The 25,167-nt window shown below is 38.3% G+C and overlaps 1 protein-coding gene across 1 annotated transcript in view; it reads left to right on the forward strand.

Annotated features, from left to right (window-relative positions):
* ANKIB1 (ankyrin repeat and IBR domain containing 1) overlaps positions 1 to 25,167 on the forward strand; it is a 2,275,843-nt gene that overhangs the window by 1,485,652 nt on the left and 765,024 nt on the right. The window contains 1 exon segment of the mRNA XM_044067672.1: positions 2,824 to 3,032. Within this exon segment, the coding sequence (XP_043923607.1) occupies positions 2,824 to 3,032 (209 nt within the window).

The raw sequence follows: 25,167 nt of genomic DNA on the forward strand, positions 1-25,167 counted from the left end.
GGTTCAGTAACCCAACCTCTGCCTGTTACAATGGGTCTCATTGGTGGATGTATGGGATCTTTATGTACTTTGGGTAATCCTTGTATAGTTGGAATCAATGGATTTTCAACCCATAAACAATTGTACATCTCACATGTAATTGTACCTTTACATCTCCTGACCTAGCACTGATATCCCTAAAATTTTATCTGCATTAATCTTTGTACACAATTTTTATATTATAAACTCAGCCTTAATCAGTGATAATTTCTTTAAATCAAAATTGCAATATCTCCTCAGTATTTAATTTCCATTGAATATTCAGTTCAACTGTAAAATATTTTGGAGTCAATTTTAGCCAAAATTACAAAAATATGGAAAGTAGTATTGTAAAGATTTGGAAATCTGTTGAAATAGATTTAGAAATATGGGATAAATTAACAGTTTTACTGCTTTCTAAGTTTTCTAAAGTTGTCATAACTAAATTGAACATTCTTTCTAACATAATTTTTCCTGACTTCATTTTATAATATCTCCAGTAATTTTAATAGCATTACATTTTCATTAAATACATTTAAATTGGTACCTAAATTGCCTATACTTACTAATCACAAACTGCCCCCAAATCAGAAGTATGTCTTGCCCTTCCAGATTTTCAATCTATTATATAATAATTCAAGTAGATTACTCAAAAGTCATAAATTTTAGCTACAGTGATCAGTGATGAGCTTCACTCCGAGTAAAAAAATGGTTTAGTTCAAAGACACTTCTGTTTTTAATTTGCATGCAGTATCACAGTTCCCATTGTTAATTAATCTCACAATATGGGATGTTATCTGTAAAAAGTAAACTCAGTTGACCAGCTGAGAAAAGCTTTGATTTTACATAAAAGCTGCACAACAATTTTAAACCAATTATTATATCTAGTTTTAATAATGTTTTCATAATGCTTTTCATCTAAAGATGAACTCTTCAATAAGTTAATAAAATATTTACAAGTTGAAAAATCAATTTCATTAACCTGATAATCCGTGAAAAGTTTTAATAATTCTAATTTCTTCTCACCATCATGATTAAAACACGATTGGAATTTTTCAGTTGATCCGAATGCTAAAATAACCAAAACTTGGGCAATAAGTCATACATGTATTCCAATTAAAAAATATTTTACACACATTTCATGATCCTGCATAGTGTATATTTCACTCCAACAAAGAAAGCTGAAATCAGTAAAGCTGTTACTTCATCCTGTTATGTGTGCCATAAACAGAATGCCAATTTTCTTCATGTTTTTTGTAACTGCCCATTTGTTACAAACTTTGGTCATCTCTAGAAATAAAAATTTTGTCATCAAGTGCATTTACTAATAACATTAACATGGCAGTCTTACATGTGCCTTTGGTGACATTGAAACATCAAAATTAAGAATGCTTACCTGTATTTTAATGCAAATTAAGGCTGAAGTGGTGCAGCGGTTACAGTTATCACCTCACAGCAAGAGGTTCTCCGGTTCAATTCTCGGCTGGAGCGCCTTCTGTGCAGAATCTGCATGTCCTCCTCATGATCAAATGAACTTTAAAGAAATGCAGGTAGGTGCATGAATGTGTGTGTGCCTTCTGTGAAGGTTGGGCACCAGGCTGGGAACTCAAAACTGTAAAAATCCACTGCCAATCAAGAGCAGACAGGTGATCCACTATGGCAACCCCTAACTGGAAAAAGCCGAAAGATTTTTATTTTCATGTAAATTAAATTCTGTATCACAAGAAAATGGCATAATCTCCACAAAATCTCATGGAAAGAATTATAGGAAATTGCCATTAGATATATAAGGGCATGTAAAATATTGCCATTATATTAAAATTGACATTTTCTTTCAAATAAAAATTGGAAGCAAATCTTAGACATGATTTACTAATTTGACTTTGTGTCTTTATTCTGTTACCTCTTATTATACCATTACCGTATATAATTTGATCTGAAGTATCTGTTTAGCAATGAATAATTAAAAGAGGTGTTAACCTTTTCATTATCTTTAATTTCTTCTTTTATTATTATTCATATGTACAACTTTGATTTTATTATGGACTGCTTGTACTTAGCTTATAGTGTGTTTTTCATTAGTTATGCAAATCTCTGATGTTATCACTATCTGACTATTGTCTTGTATAATTGGTTTAACATGTTTCATCTGTGACACATTCCTCGCATTGTTATAAATAAAATCTTTTTTAATAACTAAAGTATAAAAAAATAGACAATTTGAGAAGGAAACTAAGGAGTTTAATTTAGACTTTGTTTGAGTAAGGCAATTGTTGATGGCTAATTAGACTATTTTTGTTATGTATTTTGTTAATTTTGTGATTTCACCAATTCGCCGTTGTTTTTTTTATTTGTCTATATATATTTGTATTTTACTAGTAGTAATAGGAAGAATACTCAAATGGTAACACAACCTTGAATTTATATATTTTTCCATATTCAGACTTAGAATTCCATTGTTGTAAGGATTGCCAGTTATGAGCCATTGAATTACAGCAGGGCCCAAATGCTTGTGTCTGAACTAAGAGGATTTCTTTAAGCAGAAAGAAAGTAAATAAACTATAGTGAAAGTTTAGTTAGGGTTACTGATTTTCATTTACCGGTATTTTAATATCTTTATCCCAGTCTTAAGCAACTCAGTTAAGTGGGTTTTGTACCGATATTTAAGTGGGAACGTATTGGTAGCCGGTATGGATTTTACCTGATATGCAGTGCAAGCAGAAAGGAAATCTTGCCTGTTTCTTTTAAGTAAATGTCACTTTTTTGTTGATGCTGTGTAATTTCCATTTCATCTTTTTGGTCTAGACTGGGATAGGGAAAAATTACTTGAAGCATGGATGTCCAATGCTGAAGAATGCTGTCAGCGCTCAGGTGTTCAAATGCCAACTCCACCTCCCAGTGGTTATAATGCATGGGATACTCTCCCCTCCCCTCGAACTCCTCGCACCACACGATCATCAGTGACTTCACCCGATGAACTCAGTCTGTCTCCAGGAGATGAGGATACACCACTGGTATGTGTATTTATTTATTGGATACAAGTAGTACTTAGTTTGTGAAAATGTTTATAGAAGTTTAGACTTTAAAAGAAGAAATCTGAAATTGCCTGTTTTATGCAGTAGTTTGCTTTGTTTACATTAGTACTGTAGTTACATGTTACATTTTATTCTGAAACAGCATAATCTCAGGCTGTTGCTGTTTGCTGTACTGCATGAATAAACAGAGACTCGGTTATGGACGGAGAGAAGTAGATGGAATAAAGTTCTACTTTTAGAATACATTTTGTTACTGTTGGCCAGCACTTAATTTAAAAACATAACAGTGACCACAATTTTATGATTCTTTCTGTAATAGAAATGTAGATGTTCAAGTGTATTCACTGTTGCAGTCCTGGTTACCCCCCCCCCCCTCCAGTCCCCTGTTTTTCTCTTACTATACCTCTACTTTGTTTTACTATGCTTAAAAGCCTTTTTGGTGTATTTGCTTTTGTTTTGAGGTATATTTTTGTGGTTTTAATTTTATATATTAATATATATATACCCCCCCCCCCATTTTGGGAGGCACCCGACATCTGCTGCAAGAAAAACTGATGTAATGGCGTTGGCTGCATGTTTTATACCCCTTACAACCTGACATCATGAAAGAAGGGACAGCAACCGACGCAGGACCCAAGACTTTGTTAATCAGGTCGACTGAGGGCAACCTGCCAGCAGATTACCCTAATGTAATGACTGTAACAGTGAAACATGAAGAACATCAAGGATGCTTCATGTTCATCAAATGATTTACAAAAAAACAGTGCATACCAAGACTATATATTCCCTCCTCTCAAGAAGGTATGTGCCTCCTCGAAATTGATTACATGTATAGATCTGCGATTGTGGGACACTATGTGTATCTGCTGACCTCACAAGACCCAAATGTAGTGAAAGTTTTGAAACACAAGAAGAATAAGTCAAAGATGACTTCCCTGCTTAGTTTAACAGAAATTTATCGGTGTTAAGCAGGAATGGAGTTCAAACCAGAAGTAGATAAAAATCAGGCAACAACTGAATGTGCCAAAAAAACAAAAGAAAGAATATAAGATGAAGGATCATATGAGAAGGCAAGACGTGGAAAATGCATAAATATAGTGGCAAGTATAGAAAACTCTTGGAACAACCTCATGTTGATCAGGATCAAATGCAAGAATGGTTAAGGACAGGTGAACTTAAACCAAAAGATGAAAGGTTAATATTGGTGGCCCAATATAGTAGACTTGTGTACACATTGGTTTACAATGTCCATTGAACATGTGGAAGAAACAGACAAATGTAGGTTTTGTAAAACAGAACTAGAAACAGTCACACATCTTTTTGCTGGTTGTGATATACTAGTAGCAGAAGGACTGTATACTGAAAGGCATAATGTAGTAAGACTGTTGCATTGGGGATTGTGCAAATATTGTAATATTAAAGTAACTGAAAAACACTAGAAACATGAGCAACAAACCATCATAGAAAATGATGAAGTTTATATCACATGGGATCATCCATTACCAACAGTTAAAAAAAATAAATGTGAGAAAACTAGATATGGTAGTACATGAAAAGAAGACAAAAGTAGCATTGCTCATTGAAATTGCTACACCCAGTGACTAACACTGTCTTACGTACAGAGAGACACAAAGCCATAAAAATACCGGGATTTGCAGGCAGAAACGAGGACAATGTGGAAGAAAGATACCCAGACAGTTCCTGTAGTACTAGGAGCAACAGAGTTTATAAAAAAAAAAAAATTACAGTCATACTTAAATATGTTACCAATACATGTAACTCTGTATGAATTGCAGGAGGAGTCACTACTGGGCACACCGTGGGTGCTGCAAAGAGCACTTCTGGCTGACATCAAAGACTGAAACAATACTGATTTCATGAACTTTAGTCATACTTTGATGTAGGAATGGAGCCCATTCCTGTCATGGTATTAGAAACACAAAAGAGTTGGAGAAATAAAAAAAAAAAAGAGAAAAAAGTTTATATTCATAAAGTAGCAGAACGTATACTAAGAACTAAGCCAACACGTGAATGGAGAAAGAAGATTCTGCCGATAGGGATAACTGCAATCAGGGGTACAGAGAATAGACAAGACAGAGCCGGAATTTAATGTAGGAAACAGGCAAAGGAGCCCAGGTATTGGGAACAATAATTAGAGAGGGAAAGGTCATAGACTGGGAGGAGGCCAAGAAAACATTTGGATTGCAGGCTAGTGATTGCTTTCTGTATTAAGGCTTGATATCAGAGTAGAGAAAAAGAGAAAGGGATTGGAAAATCCTAAATGAAAGAACCTGCACTAGTGAAGTTTTTAATTGAATCTAGAAGAGAAGTGGTGTTAAAAAGGGGATAATTCATAGGGCTTATACAGTATTGCACAACAATTATGGGAATTGATCAGAAGAGATCAGAAAAGATTGAGATGAGAGATTAGATATCCAATTTATATATATATATATATATATATATATATATATATATATATAGCTTCCAAATATGCAACAAGGTCAAGAAGATTTAGGATTTTTGCCTGGAATTGTTTGCATAGATACCTTTAGACCCCAAGCAAACTCCAGAGAATTAGGTAGATGGCAAATGATGGAGATGTGATGGGAAGAAAGAGGTCACTGAGAGCATATGGTTTGGGAGTGTTATGAGTTGGCAGGCCTTTAAAATTCCCTGCAGAGTACTCTTGGCAGAAATACTGGGTGAGGAAATGAGTGTAACTAAGGAAATTATTTTTTGAGCTGGGATACATGATTTGAATTCCCTAGACATAGTTAGGCCTTGTTAAGTTTAATTCTGGTGGCTGCCAAAAAAGCAATTATTAGAAAATGGAGATCAAAATCTAAACCAGCTTTACTTGAAGTAGTGACTGCTGTAACAGAGAGAAAATAGAAAGTGGGATCTTTAGAAAAGGTCAGGAGTAAATTGCATATAAGAAATAGAACAGTACATGATGAAAAATGTTTTAGAGAAGGAATGAGGTTTAGCAAAAGGCAGGAATTGAATAATTTATGTAGCATTACCTAGATTATAGGATGTATAACATATATGTTATGTATATTTTTTGTAAATGTGAAAGTGTTAATATGGTTTGATTACTTTTATACAAATGTATGACACAAGTGATTCAGTAAAGGTGTTAAAAAAAAAAAAGAATGAGGATCATTTGGACTACATCTGACTCTGGTGTGGTAAGGGGTCATGAAGTAGAAGGGACATCCCTATCCTTCTAATGCCCCACAGTTGGTCTGCTTTTCTAGAGCAGATGTGTTCCTCTGTAAAATGCTGGAAAGTCTGATAGTAGAAGCATATAGAATGGTGATATGAAACCCTACAAAGTAAAGAAAATGTTTAGTTGTCTTTAGGGGGATTCCACTCTTAAAGGGTATATTCAAGTGATGGAGGAGACTGGGAAATCATGTGCTTGTCTATTTCTATGGCAGGGAGTGAATCCCTAAGACCACAGAGGCAATTTCACATGGTAAAAATGGTCATGTTGTAGTCAAATATGAACAAGTCTCTTAACTGGAAAAGGAATCTGAACAGTACCGGAAAAGTCTGAGCAAGTGGAGAACAACATATAATAAGCAAACACAGTAGCATTTTCAATGGTGCTGCTTCTCCATGGATTGGGATAGGATTGGATGTTGTGCTTTAGTGGGGTTGAATAGCTGGTGCAAAGCTAAGGGCAATGGCTTCAATGAGAACTGAAAATCCTCTTGGAGTGATGGAGGCCTATACCAACAGGATGGTCCATATCTGTTCGTATAAGACCCAAGATCTTAAGTGACTGGTTTAAATGTTTGAACAACAACAGCTTAAAATAGCTTGTGGGGAGAAACAGAAAAAAACAGCAAGTCAGTTGTGGTCTCTTTTGTCAATACTTCAGAGAAGCTAGTTTGCAAATAGTGCTAATAGTATTAGTATCAGAGTGCTAAATGGAAATATATATAGTGAGACAGCTATGTTATATGGGTTGGAGACAGTGGCATTGACAAAAGGGCAGGAGTCATAGCTGAATGTGGAAGAGTTAAAGATGTTAAGATTTGCACTGGGTGTGATGAGGGTAGACAGGATTAGGAATAAGTATCTTAGAGGGTCAGCCCAGGTTGGACAGTTTGGAAACAAAGCCAGGGAGGCGAGATTGCATTGGTTTGGACATGTGCTGAGGAGGGATGCTGGGTATATTGTGAAAAGGATGCTAAGGATGAAGCTGCCAGGTAAGAGGAAAAGAAGGCCTAAGATAAAGTTTATGGATGTGGTTAGAGAGGACATCCAAGTGGATGGTGTGACAGAGCAAGATGCAGAGGCCAGGAAGAAATGGAAACAGGTGATCCACTGTGGCGACCCCTAACCGGGAAAAACTGAAAGAAGAAGAAGATATAATGAGACAATAAGGCACAAGATGAATGAAACATGGAATGTATTCAGTACTAATTTCCACAGTGTGGCACAAAATGTTAGAATTAAAGGATTTTACTGAAGAACAATGTCTTGGTAATATGATATTTGAAGAAAGATGACCGGTAACGTGACAGGAATATAAGCATTTCAGCGTTTACAGTCTGTCAGAGGAATGGGGTGCAAAATATATTCTTCTTGAAGGGAAGAAATCATGTGGCGGCAGATCAAAAGAAGGAAGTACTGCAAGTTAATCTGCACATTGGGAATTACTGATAACATAATCCACACAGGCATTGTATTCAGGCCTCCTTTTCATGAGAAAGTAAAAGGTAAGAAAATGGTAATATCATTAAGATGTCTTAAGAGAGAGATAAAGAGGAAGAAAACAAAACAATAACTGGTATTCTTAAGAGAGAGAGGAGATGAAATGCTGCTAAAGGATGGTGCTTTTATTGTGCTGTATGGTAAGTGGGGGACTTTTGGCTGCAGCATATCTAAGAGCTGGATCATTATTAACTCCCTACAAGGAATTACCTTCATTGAGGAGTTGATGGTCTCATATTGGAATGAAGACCTAATATTGGGGAAATATGTAGGCTTTACATAAGCAAAGAATCACCATATTATATGGTTCATCATTTCAGCTGTAGAATGCAGTCAGTCAGAAGTGACTGTTACGTATTTCAAGAGGGCAGGCTTTTACAAAATGAGATAGTGTTTACTAAAAGACCAACAAACAGCATGAAATTGGTAAACTGATTAAAATTCATTAAAAGGAGCAATGGGGAAAATAAGTTTTGCCATAAGAGCTGCAGTAAATATTTGTGAATAGCAAATATCCAATTTATTTGCTTTTTTGTTTTATTTTAACACACAGTTTGCTCAAAATCATCCAATATGCCAGTGACTCCATTCTTATGTACTGTGCAGACTCAAAGTTAACTCGTAACTGTAAAATGTCCTTTCTTAAATATTCAAAAAATGGCTAGTTTCAGTTCAGTTGTTCAAGCTGAAATGGTTGAAAATACTTAGCTCGTAGGACCCATTATTTATCACACTTTGAAATTTAACCATCACATATGCAGAGTTATTAAAAAAAAATTCAAAAACCTGTACTCTTACACTTAATCAAGCCATTCAGAAGTGACCAGGCATGAGTCACAACCAGTCACTCTAGTAATTGCCATCATGTATGTCTCCTCATTATTCATTAGATTCCAAACTAATTTGGAACAAAGCTACAACAAAATGCCACAGAAGTCCAGAATAAGATTCACCATTTGCATATTATTAGAAAATTGAACTGGCTTGAAATGTCACATTACCTCACTCTTAATGAAACAGAAATGGCACATTATATTCTATACTTCTAATAAATAAATACCCTGCCACCCAAAATTTGCTTTGGATATACAGCCTGACTAGAAGCCATAGGACTGAGTCATAAGTTGCTAAGTTAACTTCATACAAAATAACATTATTGTGACTATCTTTGGATTCCATTGTGAAGCTCTGGAGTAACAACTGTCCTGAATCTCAAACCCCTCCAAACATCATCATATTTAAAAGGCAGAGTTAAGTATACCTGCTTGTAAAATAGTCTTCTGAATACATCTTTGGTATTGATTTTTTTTTCTCCCACGAACCTAGTACCATCATGTCATATCAGGTATTCTTTCATGTCACATAATATCTCAGGATTGCATTTTTCTATGTCTTGAAACCCTCTTATAATATTGTATCCTCTTCTAGACTTACACTCTACTCAGTAACTTGTGTTATTACTAAATTTTACTGTCTCCATTCCTAAATATTTGTACAAATGTAAATGCTGCAGTTCAGGTATTGTGCACATTGGAAGTGTTTTTTCAAGTAATGATTTGATATTATTGTACATTATGCCATCTTCTTTACAGTTGCTTCCCCACAGTTTTTCCTTTAGTGTTGTGTAGTCATCCTTTTATGCCTGCATTTGTGTAGGTAATCCTATATGTCTAAAATATATATTTTCTTTGTAAACTTCTGTCCATAAACATTTGCCAAGCATGGACTTTGGCCATTCAGACTGTAGGGACTAACATAATGCAAAGAAGTAAATAAATAAAAATTATGAAGAAGGGGAAAACATTATTCATAAATGAATGTACATCAACATTTAGAGAAAAGAATGGCATTAAGGAAATGGAGGACCAAGTATAACACAAATGGAAGTAAGAAAGGTAGTTAGAAATGCGAAGATCCTAAATGGAGAAGGAAAAAAATCAATTTAGTCAAAAAGTTAGATGAAATACTTCATAGATAAAGATATCTGATGGGACTGGATAGTACAATGAAATAAACTGGAGGTTGAGTCAAAAAAATTACAGATATGCCTTCATAGGATGGACTATTGGAAGCTGGCGTCCATTAAAGATGAGCTTAATCAATCAGTTATGAATGCCCATCCTAAGCAGGGGGAGCTATTAGTCTAATAAACTCATGGTGACTGACTTTCTGTAGAGGAGGCAGGCCCTCACTACTGTGAAGGACCTTTTATAAGCCAAAGTTATTACCAGCTCCCCTTAGATTTTTTTTTTCATTGTCTAAGAATTGTAGAATATCATTTTATTGTTGAGTAAGACATCCACATCCCTCCAGTCTTCTTTTTTATGTACCTAACGAAACACAAAGAAGTCATCCCCGTTAAGACCAAGGAGGCCATGAAATACAGCGCCTTCCTGCTTACTTGTTAAAAAGAGAAGCATTTAAGGAATGAATAGTGGAAATAGTTGTAGAGTTATTAGAGAAGATACAAATGATCTAGGGAGTGGGATAAAATGATAATGGAGATCAATATATGGTAGAAAAATATGATAGAAATAAAAGAGAAAGAGATATGGGAAAGAGGTAATATGAGTTATTTAGAGTATGTCAAAGTTTAAAGTATGGAAAACTTGGGGCATCTTGAAGAACAAGAAGAAAAGCAACTGCTGACTGACAAAAGGAAACTCTGGCTGTATTTTGATAATACGCATGAGTTTAGAAAGATAACTGTTAAGTATTTTTGATAACTCTGGATCACTAAAACTATTAGCACAATGACTTAGGAAACAAAAGGTAAAAAGTGTTGCCAAGCCTAGAGAGATTACAGCAGTAACAAAATAACCAGGAGTTGTTGTATAAGGGTATTAGAGAGATTTTGGGCATTCTTTGAAAGTTTATATAAAGCAGAGGAATATGGAAACCAAAAAAAGGCACAAATGTAAATATTTATGGAAGATTTAACTATGCCAAAGTTAAAGGGAGATGAGGTTCAAGAATTAGCTGAGGTAAGAAGTGATGAGTTAAAAATGGTGATGCATTATTGGTCAACAGGGATGCCTCATGGAAGAGATGATATTCCTGTGGATGTTTGAAGGAAGGGGGATTGATAAGGATCTGAAGGATGTTCTTCGTGTTTCACTGTTGCAATCATCACATTTGGGTTATCTGCCTGCAGGTAGCCCTCAGCCAGGCTGAATACCAGAGTCTTGGGATTTCTGCCTCAGATGCTGTCTCTTCTTTCATGACGTCAGGTCATCAGGGGTATAAAACATGCAGCTGATGCCATTACATCAGTCTTTCTTGCCGTGCGGTGCCCGAAGCAGAAGCAGTTTGCAAGTGCCGACTCCTGAAATTTTCGTTTTTCGAGTTTCAGACCTCAAGTCTTCTAAAAGATAAGTACCCCTTTGGGGATCCTTTTTTCTTGCTCTAACCGATGTCGGAAAAAAATTAATAATTATCTCGCCTGTGGAAAGCAAACACCTCAGAAATTTTCATTCTTACTGCGTCACCTGTTTAGGCCCAGACCACGACTTCCCTTGCTGTCAGCCACGACTTCCCTCGCTGTCGGTTTTGTGCCTTGTTCAAAGCCCGAACTATTTGTCATCGGGCTATTTTTGTAGCTAAATTCTTTTGCTCTCGATCTCCATACTCCAAAATGTTTTGGGTAAGCCATCCGGATACCGATCTTCCAAAAAAACGAAAGGATAAAGACAGAGACAGACTGCATAGGTCCAAGGCTGTCGACGACGCTACCATTAAGCTAGTCGCTAGTACTCAGTGAGGCGCTTTCACAGCCCCTGATACCCACTTCTACAGATTCGCAGGCCTCTACTGAGACCCATTCGGAGTCCGGTATGCCACGAGATGCTTCTTCGACTATGGAACCTGCGGATGTCTCTACCTTGGATGGGTCCGTAGCCGTTATGCAGGCACCGGCTTCTGAGGGTGTTTTCAGGCCTTCCGATCTTCATATTAAACCAACAACTTCCTTTCAAACCAAAAATACAGAATTTCTCAGGCCTAAAGTTCCAACTACACCTAGGAAATCGATGACCAAAGTGCATTCTAAGGCCCACATGCCACAAAAACAAATGATTAGAATGGCTGAGGACCTCATTACTTTAATTAGTGGAAGTTAGCCTTCCCCCTCAAAAAGACCCAGAACTGATTTTCCTTCTGATTCTTCTGATCAGGAATCTGATTGCTCTGATCCTTCTGATTTCCAGGATATACCCTTATCTACCTATGAGGATTCTGATGTAGAGGATTCCATTCCCTCTGCTTCCCATCCAGAAGATTTTTCCTTTGGTGAAACTCTGCACACCCTTAAAGAACATTTCTGCTGGGAGAGTCAGGACTACTCCCAGTCCAAAAAGAGACTCAGGGAATTTTTAAGCTTGCCTCAGCACAGGCCTCTAGCTATCCCTCCTGTTCTGGAAATTGTAGATGATGTCTTCCTGGAATCCAGCCTTACCCCTGATACCTTGCCTCCAGCTCCCAGGAAACATGACAGGTGCTATAGAGTGCCTGACTCCCATAAATTCCTTTTTAGGAATCCTACTGCGGATCCAGAGACCATTTCCCAGGGACCTAAAGGCATTAAGGCTACAACTGCCAAAAATCCTACCCCTTTAGACCCATTCCAGGGCATTAGACAGATGGGGATGAAAGGTATACAGCTCTGCTACGATTGCCATTAGGGCTTTAAATTGCCAGTTTCATATGTTAAAGTATCTGCAGCATATTATGGAGCTAATTAAACAAAAAATGTTGATTCCTGATTGTGCAGAACAGAAAGATTTACAAGAGTTAATGCATTCTGCTAACCAAGTTGGTAAACGTACTTTGCAATGTGGGTTTGATGCTTTAGAAGCATCTTGCAGGGCTGCTGTCATTGGGTCCATAGAAGACATGCTTGGCTTAAGGAACAAAACTGGCCAGATCATGTCAAAGCAAAATTACTGGATGTGCCATTAAATCAAGAGCGTCTATTTGGTAATAAAGCAGAAGTAGTTCTCAAAAGAATGGAGGAGAAATCTAAATCTATGCAAACTGTTAAGGATTTCTTACAATCACAGCCACCTAGATTCAGTAGGCATTGGCCTTCAAAAAACTGGTCTTTTCCAGTCCCTTCCAGGCCTTCTCAGTCCAAACCCAGGGGCAGCAGACCACCAAGACTTCAGTCTCAGGCTATGCACAGATCTAAGCAATGGAGTGCTCCCATGAACAAAACAGGAAGTAGTAAGCCTCCATCCTTTGCTAAAATTGCACAATGACTTATCCTTAACTCTTCCAAGCCTTGTCCAAGTACTTGCACCTTTAGGAGGAAAACTTGCACTGCTTTCCAAAAATTGGCAATACATTACCCAAGACAAATGGGTCTTAAGTATTGTTTCCCAGGGATGCAGACTCCAGTTCCACTCACTCCCATCCATAAGCGGATGGCCAGATCTCCCACCAAACGAATGGGCAGAGGCCCAAAAGCTAGTACTTTCTCTCCTTAGGATCAAGGCTATTCAACCTGTCCCAGCAGAACAAAGGGGACAAGGTTTTTTACTCCAGACTGTTGCTGGTCCCACGAAAGGAAAACTCTTGGCGTCCTATCCTGGATCTGTCTATTCTCAACACCTTTTTGGTGGTTCCAAAATTTAAAATGTTAACTCTCCAACAGCTGCTTCCGATGCTAGGCAAGGACTCCTGGCTAGCAACCCTAGATTTAAAAGAAGCTTATCTGCACATCCCCATAAGGGAATCTTGCAGGAAACACCTACTCTTCAGAGCAGGCTGTATGCACTATCAGTTCTCTACACTTCCCTTTGGCTTATCTACTGTGCCCAGGATATTCACAAAGTGCCTAGCTCCAGCCATTGCATATTGCAGGCAGAGAGGAATTCAAATGTACCCATACTTGGACGATTCCCTGATTCAGGCGGACAGTCAGGAATTGCTCCTTCAGCACCTGGCATTTGTAAAGACACTTCTAACTTCACTGGGGTACACCATCAACGAAAAGAAATCTCAGCTGGTACCCAGCCAACAGATTGTATTCCTGGGAGCAAGCTTGAACACAACTTCCCAGATGGCATTCCTCACTACAGAGAAACAAATTTATTTGACAAACTATTTCAAACTACTGGCCATCAAAACCTGGCTATCTGCAAGAAAAATACTGCAAGCCCTAAGGTTCATGGCCTCTTGCATTCTACTAATTCCATATGCAAGACTGCATATGAGGAAACTTCAATGGTACCTAAAAAGTCTCTGGTGTCAACATTCTCAGGACCTGGAAACAATGATTCCTATCATTCCTTGCCTAAGGACAGAGTTGCTTTGGTGGACAGAGGCCTGCAACCACAACAAGGGACTCCCTTTCATTCTACCCCCTGCCACCGAAACCCTAACAGACTCATCAGACTATGCATGGGGGCTCACATGGCAGGGCAGTGCATTCAGGGCAAATGGAACCCAAAGCAAATGCACCTGCATATCAATTAAAAAGAAATGTTAGCTGTGCAGAATGCTCTGACAGCCTTCAAGGGCCTTCTTCCTGGAAAACTATTGGTAAAGACAGACACCACCACAGTTAAATGGTACATAATAACGGGAGAACCCATTCCTATCCACAGACTAGCCATGGCTCTTTGGAACACAGCCTTGAGCAACCAAGTGCACTTACAAGCTCAATTCCTGCCAGCCAAACTAAATTCACTGGCAGACGACTTAAACAAGAATCTCTTGGATCCACACGAGTGGAAACTGGAACCCAAAATATTCAAGCTTTTGAGGAACAGGTGGGGGATACCAGAGGTGGACCTTTTTGCTTCATCTCAGAAATATCAATTGAGCAAATATTGCACCAGAACTCCCCACAGCCAAGCTTGGAAAGTGGATGCCCTGTCCTTCACCTGGGAAAGCCTCTCAGTCTATGCCTTTCCCCCTCTGCCACTCCTCTCGAAGGTTCTACTAAAAATCAAACAGGACAAGCCAAGGACAATCCTGATTGTGCCAGACTGGCCACGCCAGCACTGGTACCCTCTTTTGCACAGTATGAGAGTGCTACAACCATGGCACCTGCTTCAGACTCCTTCCCTGCTGTCCCAGCAGGCGGCCAAGATTCTGCACCCTCAGCTACAGACCCTTAACCTTGCAGCCTGGCTAATCCCCTGAATTCAACACCAGCAAACCTCAGTAAGCAGGTGCTTGATGTCATTCTTGAAGCAAGGAGGCCTAGTACTAGAAAATCCTATTTGGAAAAATGGAAAAGATACTGTACCTGGAGCGAGTCTCAGGGAATGGGCACAACTGTGCCCAGCTTACCTCATATACTAGATTACTTAACAGAAATGCTCCACAAAGGCCTGTCCTTCTCTTCAATTAAGATCCATGCCTCTGCCATCTCAGCTCATTATAATACTGATCCACCCCTCTTCTCTCATCCTCTGGTAAAACAGTTCCTGAGAGGAGCCAAAAATTTAAGACCCCCCAGGAGAGCTCCCACTCCAGCCTGGGACCTTAACTTTGTATTAGAAAAGCTCACACTTTTGCCCTTTGAACCTGCGGCCACAGCAGAGCTAAAATTCCTCTCATGGAAAACAGCTTTACTTCTAGCCATCATTTCAACTAGAAGAGTGTCTGAATTGCAGGCCTTTATGGCAGTGGAACCCTTCATTATCTTCTATGCAGACAGGGCGTCCCTCAGGAGTAATCTATCTTTTATGCCCAAGGTGGTGTCTAGTGTGGATTTAAACCAGTCCATTCATTTGCCAACCTTTTTTCCTAATCCTCAGAATAAAGGGAAAGGATCCGGCATTCCCTGGATGTGCACAGGCAGCTTAGGTTCTATCTGGACAGGACTAAGCCTCACAGAAAATCTAACCTGCTGCTAGTCAGCTTTGCTGCAGGGGCAGAGGGCAAAGCCATTTCAAAGCAAACCATTTCTAAATGGATAGCACACTGCATCCATTTCTGCTACAAGCACCATGGGAATCCTACCCCACAGGAGATCAGAACTCATTCCACTAGGGCTACATCTACCTCTACAGCATTTCTCAGGGGAGTCCCTTCCAGGGACATTCTGGAAGCTGCAACCTGGAGCTCTGTACACACTTTCACCAAGCAGTACCACTTGCCTATATTTTCTAAATCCAGAGCTGGATTTGCCACAGCAGTCTTACAGGGCCTGATTGCCAGCCCTAATGCTTCATAACTACCTCCACCCTTCCTTAGCTTTGGGAATCAACCCAAATGTGATGCCTGCAACAGTGAAACACGAAGAACATAGTACAGTTGTGTCCACTTACCATAAATGTTGATGTTCGAGTGTGTTCACTGTTGCAGTCCTGGTTACCCTCCCTCCAGCCCCCTGACTTTTCTTGATCTCTTTCCTATCTTTTTTGTCTGGCGTATCTTATATCATTGTTATTTGTTTTTTGCTGGGGGTATTACATACCATGCAATTGCTTCCTATTTTGGGGGGCACCTGACATCTGGGGCAATAAAAACTGATGTAATGGCTTCGGCTGCATGTTTTATACCCCTGATGACCTGACGTCATGGAAAAAGCGACAGCATCCGACGCAGAAATCCCAAGACTCTGGTATTCAGGCCAGCTGAGGGCTACCTGCAGGCAGATAACCCAAATGTGATGACTGCAACAGTGAAATCACTCGAACATCTACATTTATGGTAAGTGTACAGAACTGTAGTTTTTAACAATGTTTTAAAAGGGGGACCAATACCAGAATCTTGGAAGAAAGCTGTGATGGCTGTTTTACCCAAAGAGGTTAAAGATACTTCTAGTACAGCTTTATGTTGATCCATTTCAATTTCAAACTATGATTTTAAGTGTAAGGCCTATGCTATGCTAAGAAAATACATACAGAGAAAGCGTTCAGTAGGATCTATTGGGATTTTATAAGCAGAATAATCGTAGCATTTGTGTTCTCTGATAGAGTAATACAGTTAATTAGTAAGATGTATTAAGAGTCAAAGGCAGGAATTAATGTGAGAGAATTGCTTCCCAGTGAGCTGTATTTAAACAGAAGAACCTGGCAGAAGTGTCCTATTTCCCTCTTTATTTGCTTTATTCTCAGATAAATTGGCAAAGAAAATAAGGAACAGACAAATTCAAGGATGTAACTTGTATGGTAAAGAGGAAAAGTTGGTTTTATTTGCAGATGATATTCACTTGATAGATCCTAAAAAAGGACATTTTAGTGTTGTGGAACGCTGGGATATTAAGGATATGAGAGAAAGGCTAGAGAAGTGAAACATGCACCCAGACATGAACTGGTTCAATAGTACCCATATTTATGAGGACATAAGGTGAAGCATTTAAGTGTATGGATTAAAAAGGCTTCTGTTATGGTAGCTAAGGAGATAGGAGAAGAGACTAAAAAGGTGATACAAAAACTGAGAATCTGGGAGCTCTTAACTATGTATGATAATATGCAAGCAATGAAAATCTTCTAGTCCCTTTAGTTTTATATACAAGTCAGGAGTATTTTCATCAACCATGGGAGAAGTTGTAAACCATAATTAATTAAAAAAAAAATGAAAATTTATTTGGAAGTGAAAGAGGGCAAGGGTTAAGTGGTATAGGTGGTTTCTCTCCATAGAACTAGATGGCTTAGGATTTTGAAGGGATATTTTAGAGCTGTGTAGTTAAGGCATATATACACAAGCCGAAAGTTGTAAGTCAAAGTGGAAAGGAATGATGATGAGACTTGTGGGGGGGGGGGTGTCAAGAAATAAGAGAGTACGATTTTGGGTGCAGGCTCTTAAGCAGAATAATAACAGTCAGACATAAAATTGTATTTATAAAGTCACAGAAAGTATTCTAAGAACTCACCCAATAAGAAAACATTTTTTTAGCAATAGGGATAACTGTAAGTAGGGGCATAGAAAATGGGCAAGAGGGGATAGGAATTTATTAGAAAAAAAATAGCAAAGGGACCAAGGTATTGGGAGTAAATAACCAGGGAGGGAACAATAATAGGGTGGTATGAGGCCAAGCAGAAGTTAGGGCCGCTGGTTAGAGATTGCCTTCCCTACTAAGGATCGATAACAGAGTATAGGTGAAGGGAATGTGGAGAGGTAAGTGAAAGACCAGATTTGTGCGAGTTTTTAGTTGAGTTTAGAACAGAAGCCCATGTTTAAAAGGACATATAATACATAATAACTATAAGAATCAGTCAGATGAGATTAGAGAAGTTTGAGAAGGGAGAATGGAAAGGCATTATACAAAAGCACAGTGGGAGGACATTTTTGCATCACTTAAGTATGCAAATAATTCCAGGAAGTTTAGGATATTTGCGTAGAAGTGTTTAGATAAGTATTTTTATACCCTAAGCAGACTTCAGAGAATTATTCCTTAGGTACATAGAAAATGCTAGAAGTGTGATGGGGAAAAAAAGAGAAGTAATTGGGAGCATGTGTTTGAGAATGTAATGAACTGACAGATTACAAAAATTACCTACAGAGTACTTAGAAATGTTGAGGGAGAAAATAATTTTAACTAAGGAGATGATTCTTTTGATCTGAAATGTAGGAAATGAATTGCCTAGATATAGTAAGGCTGTATTAAGTTTAATGTTATTGGCTGTCAAAAAGCAGTTACTAGAAAACTGAAGTCAAAATGTATTCCAAATATAATTGAAGTTCTGGATATTCTAAAGAAGATAAAATAACTAGAGATATGATCTTCAGAAAAGGGATATAGCAGATTTCATAGAAATAAACTGAATTTGTGGGGACAGTACGTGAATAATTTTCAGCAGGAGAAAGGTTTGAGAGAAGACTCATACCTCTCAAGTGTACCTCATTACGAGGAACGTATCTCATTTGGGGTCGTAAAAAGTTCATGTTCCTCAAAGTTCCTCAGTGTTCCACATTTAAAGACTCTGTCACACATTCTGTGTCCAGAATTTTTTCAGTGAAATCCATGGAAAATAGAAATGAATCATATTAATTCATTAAAAGATCTTCTTTATAAGTAAAACCAGCATATTTTAACCATCCTATGGCCTTCTTAGTTGATGTGTTAGTAAGCCATTAGTATGTGTTACACATTTTGCCCATTTGTTCCACATTATGAGGGCTAGTGTTCCTCATTTTGGAGATGGAAGGTTGAGAGCTTTGCAGGAACTGAGCAATTTATATAATGTTGGAGGGAATTGTTAAAAAGAAAACATGTATACTGCATGAACACTATATACTGTTGTTATAGTTTGCTTTCTTCTCTATTACTGTTTAGAAACATGTTACAGATTAGAATGGGATGATTTAATGTTTAAAAAAGCATAAAGGAGGTTACAGCAGTACTAGCCATCAAGGTGTACATGAGTATTTGTTAAGAGGGAGTATTGCACACCTATACTAACAAATGCCATAGTGTTGCGGTGCATCTACAAAAAAGAAAGTACTTATTCACATTTTCTGTGCAGGCTAATAATACAAACATGGGAGCAGATCCAGAGTCACATAAGACCCTCAAGATAATGTATATACCAAGAGAATTTGTTGACAAAGCAACTGATCGTAACAGAGAGACCCCCACCCATGACTAGTTGCAAAAAAGGGTAATTTCTAGAGGTACTTCACATTTGGGGTGTGCCATTAGTAGAACTTTTGATTTCTCCAGAAAACTGACAGTTGAGCATATACTGCGCCAACATGTCAGCAGTGGGAGCCTCAGCAGTTTATTTTCCATAAATTGGACTGATCTATACATACATTCCCTTTTATAACCTTAACAACAAGGTGCTAGAAAAAAAAATGTGGATAGGACAAAATCTTTTTTTTGCAGGTCCATTCTGGTTCACTCAATATTGGTTCTTCTTGCCATTGGATCTAGTAAAGCAGCCCTGTTGCCCTAGCCAATGACTTTTTCATCTCAGGACAAAATTTTCCTAGTTAGCCTACACTTGAAAACTCATAAGGCTAATAAGATCCGATTTCGGCACCTTTTTCCCCTTAAGGACTTCCTATGTATCTTGATGGAGGTCAGAAAATCAAATACAAGAAGTCTTACCTGGATATGTGGCTGTGGTGCTTGAGCAGAGAATAGTACCCATTACCCAAATGTGTCATCGGTTTTCACCTATCTGATGTAGTAAAAAGTGTGTTTGGTAGTTTGGTGTCGTTATATGTGGAGGGGATGTTATTTTCATGTGATTTGTAGTGTTAGATGATATGAAATTTGATGTTATGGGTTTTAGATGTTCTGGTCTCAATATTATGAAATTAAATGTTACGAGTTTTAGATGTTTTGAAGGGGACCCATATACATACATATATATATATATATATAGATAGATGTATGTATATATATATATATATATATATATATATATATATATATATATATATATATATATAGATAGATGTATATATATATATATATATATATATATATATGTGTGTGTGTGTGTGTGTGTGTGTTTATATATACGGGTCTACTATACATGGTCGACATTTCAGAATGTCGAAGACCATATGGCCGAATCAGCATTCAAAAAGTTGACCGTGTCATAAAAAAAAAAAAAAAACAATAACTTACCTTCACACTACTAGCAGGGGGGCTATGCCACCCTGCACCTCCCCGTGGGGGGGGGGTTATACCCCCCCCAGTGTAACTTAAATATACCAACTCTGAGATCACACTACAGTGCCCAAGATGGAAATCTTTCCATTCCACACTGTACAGAGATGCTGGTTCCGCATGGTCGACATCATATGGTCTCGGCCATATGGTCTTCGACATTCTGAAATGTCGACCATGTGAAGGGGACCCATATATATATATATATATATATATATATATATATATATACAATATGTATATATGTGTGTGTGTGTGTATATATATATATATATATATATATATATATATATATATATGTGTGTGTGTGTGTGTATGTATGTATGTATATGTATATATATATATATATATATATATATGTGTGTGTGTGTGTGTGTGTGTGTGTGTGTGTGTGTGTACATGCTACTGCTGTCGTTTGAACGGAAGCTAAAAAAATTGAAACCCAAAACGTTGAAAAATCAAAGTATTGAAAACCTGTTTACTGCAAGGGATTAGCCCCCCTTCACCATCCGCACACCCCTTGCTAATTATACATGCCAATTCCAGGATCACACAACAAAGGGAGCAAGGCAAATTCCCATTTTCGATATTTTGAGTTTTCAGCCAAATGAGCAGATGTATATATAGATATAATCAACTCCTTTTAACCTCATTGGAGGCAGAAATGTGAAAAGTAAGAGAGTTTATTTAAGAATGAAATGAAAAAGCGTACTTTCTCTTTGCACAGTTATATAAATAAGTATTTACACAGTACTTCAAATGTAAGTTCGTGCTTCAGAAGTAACACTACTACTTTTGTTTCACGCAGGCTCAGTCCCACATAGCCCATTCAGCAAACACTCTGTCATGTCATAGTTGACAGCTGTAAGCCTTGCTTAGGCATTTATTCCATCTCTACATAAAAATAGAAAACTAATCTTCCTTCATGCCACATCCAACTCCAGGATCTATGCGTATTCATGTAGAGCTCCCTGTCATAATCTCTTATGATCCTCTCATTTAAGGAACTAACTTACTTTCCTGTTTCAAGGCAACAGCAATTTATGCACTAATAAGCAATTATTTTTTCATTATTCTATCTGATGTAATCAAGTACCTGAGTAATTATTTTGAGAATTTAGGTAAACAAGATGCAGTTTACAAACATTTAAAGATGGATAAATAAGACTTACAAGATGGCTGCACATTGAGTAACGGTTTAACTCTAACTCTCCCTGTGTGAAAATAGAAACTTACCAGAGAAACCCAGTGGGTTTGTATTTCTGAATAAATATCAGTAACTGGCTAATATGTGCACTGCTTGGATGCCAGGAAAAAAGAAATACAGCGGACCTGAAGGAAAATCCGCTACAAAAGGTGAGGAAAAAACACTGACAGGGAAAAGTACTGCAGCTGTTAATCACAAAGCAGTGCAAGCTCTAGACATGACTTCAGTAACCTAGCGGAAAGTATAAGACAACTGCACACAGACCTGACTAAAATATATGAAACACTGATGGAGTATATCAACTCAGACAACAAAAGGCTGGGAGAAATGGAAGAAGCTTCAAACAGATATTCAGGCGAGGTGATAACTGTAAAAATCAGAGGCTGAAATGAAGAAAAGGCTGGCTGAATATGAGACTGCTCAAGAAGAGATGTTAAAAAAATAGAATTAGAGGACAGAGCAACATAGGGAAAACATGAGATTTTTTGCTGTACCAGAGAGGCTGGAAGGAACAGATTGTATTAATTTTATGAAAGTACAAATAAACAACTGGACTGGTATTCCACAGCAGGAGTTGTTAATTAAAAGGGCACATTGTGTGTATGCTCCAAACCTGGTTATGAGAAGGCAACCTAGACCTTTAATAGTAAAGATGCTGTCCTACTAGCAGAAGGAGTTGATTTTGACAAAACTGTGGCAGAAGGACAAAGCACTAAAAGTGGAAGACAGCAGAGCATTTGTGGAGCATGATTACTAATTCTGCACCAGGCAGAAGAGCTGTAAATGTATTCTGTTATTCAGGGCATGAGATTTAAACTGCTGTACCCAGCTATCTTCAAAATATTCTTCCTTGGAGGGACAAAATAATTTTTTTATGAAATGCATGCTAAGGAAGAAATAAATAAGTTTGTCCAATAAAAAGTGAGCTGTGAAACAGAAGGAGATTCTGCCTCTTATTTTTCTGGTAGTAAAGACAACAGAGAGACTGTACCAGTGAAACCTTTTCCAATGTTCCAGTGGAAAATGCTTGAGATGAGGAAAAAAAAAGCAAAAGCACAAGATTCGATTAGAAGAATTGAGAGTATGTTGGAAATGAGGCAGAGACAGGATTTATGAGATGAAGATGAACACGAGTAAAACCGGTAACCTGGAAATTGATAAATGTGAGACTACAAAGCAATACTTGTACTTGTGAAACATGACAGAACAAGAAAAGTTAGAAATATTGGACTTTTTTGGACTTTGCTTTAGCATCCCCTACAACTTTAACATATGCCCTACTTCATCTCATTAAGGTTTGGTAGAATACTTAGAGTGGAAGAGGAGGGAGAAAATTAACTGTAAGTAAAACATTTTTTCTTAATGGTACTATTTGTATAGTGCATGATTTTCTTTGCATGCTATAAAGTAAAATTTTCAGTTTTCTCAGTTTTTTAAGTGTAATGGGGATACTAGTGTAAACAAGTGCTACTGTTTTTTTTCTTTCTCCCTTTTTTCTCTCTCTCCTTGTTCAGTTTTAAGAAATATAGGCATGCAGTTAAAAAATAATAAAAATGTACAACGGTCTGGTTAAAAGAGCATGACAAAAAATGAGTGTGCTTTTTCTCATTCTTGCATAGGGGAATGACTGGATTAAGACCTTTAGCTTGCTCTAGTAACACATTTTATAAGAAAGCAAGTAAATGGAAAACAGTATTGAAATATTATTAGGCTGTTTTCTAGCAAGTATGTGTATGCTTAGTAACTGTTTTATATGTGGTTCTCATGTCTCCAGGAGACAGTCTTATAAACAGAAATGGCTAGGAGATAATGCTCTCTGAAAGCATTCAGGTGTATTCCCAGCTAGGAGAGCTACAAAGATAAGACAAAACCAGACAGCACTTAGTAGAAGCATGGGCTAGACCATGCATCTTGGCATGGATAACATTTCTTGTAGGTTAACTCAAGTCTGTGTGTGGCTGTCAGTTTGGCATGTGTGTTTCTAGGGATTCCAGATACTGATTAAGGTTCTTGCCGCCCCTATAGTGCCTTTTTTAGGCAAGGTTCAAATGACAAATTCACCACCGTAACAGGAACAGGCAAGCAAACCCTTAGGGTGATGCTACTCAATGCTAGAAGTCTAAATCTCAAAATGCACTCACTCGAGGCACTCCTTAAAATGGAGAGCATCGATATCTATGCAGTGACTGAGACCTGGTACAAGGCTCTGGAGAGCACCCCTGCACTACCAGGCTATAAGTCATACCACACTTTTCGGCCATGTAACCAGGACCGGAACACCAAAGGTGGAGGTGTGTCCATATCCATTAAGGATATCCACACCTCCAGGCTAGTTGCTCAGCATAATGCAGCCAAGTTTATCCAAGTGCAACTAACTCTGGGCAAAACTGCAATCCAAATTGCAGCTTGCTACAGATCACCCACCATGCCTCAGGATTCCCACTCCTCTTTTCTTGATGTACTGGAAAATATTAGGGTTCAACCAAACACCCTAATAATGGGCGATTTCAACTACCCCACCATTAACTGGGAAAACTACTCATGTACCAACTCTCTGGAATTCATAAACTCCAATGCCCTGGATCAGCTTATCCACACCCCCACCAGGGGCAACAATATCCTAGATATAGTCATTACCAACATGAGTGACCGGTGTTCCACACCTGAAGTCAACGTCTCATTGGTCCGATCCAACCATAAGCTAATTACCCTAGATATCCACATCCTGCCCCCACCCCTCATTAAGGAAATCATGGTAAAAAATTTCTCCAAAGCCACCTTCATGCTTCTTAAGACCGAAGTGGTGAACATCATGACACCCATGCAGATGGGCAATACAGTTACGACTACTGAATCCTACACAATTGCACTTTATAAGCACTTACATGAGTGCATGGATCATGCTATCCTCTAAAAAAAGGAAGCCAATCTGGTGGTCCCCTGCCATAAACAAACTGTACAACACAAGGAAGAAACTGTTGCAAAAGAGAGTAAAATCCTATGAATGGAGGAGCTCCCTGGTCAGCCTCAGTAAGAAGGTGCGATCCCTGATAAAATCCTCCAAAGCTAGTTATGAAAACAAAATCGCCACTGATTCTAAAGACAACCACAAAGCATTCTATAGCTATGTCAAGAATCTCAATGGCAACACTCAGATCTGCTCTGAGTTACAGCACAGTGGCACTAAATATACAGACCCAACTGATATTGCCAACATCCTGGCAGATAGGTTCAGTGCTAACTTTACCCACTTCTCACCCCCTAAAGAGCCCATCTGTATACCGGAAGAATGTAAAGTTCCTGTAATCACGGCTGCACAGGTAAAATCCACACTCTCCAAAGCCAAGAACACAGCACCCATGGGACCAGACAACATCCCAGGCTGCGTTCTACATGAACTGGCACCCCACCTAATTACCATGTTCAGTCATAGCCTCACCTCAGGCTTTGTGCCTGCTGAATGGCGCACAGCAACGGTTGTCCCACTCCACAAGGGGGAAGCCACCCTGGACCCTGGGAACTACCGCCCCATTAGCCTGATGAGCCTGGTCTGCAAAGCCATAGAACGTATCATCATGGAACTTATAAACAAAGAC

Source organism: Protopterus annectens, chromosome 3.part1 (assembly GCF_019279795.1).
Source record: "Protopterus annectens isolate FY-2018-M chromosome 3.part1, PAN1.0, whole genome shotgun sequence".
NCBI lineage: Eukaryota > Metazoa > Chordata > Ceratodontiformes > Protopteridae > Protopterus > Protopterus annectens.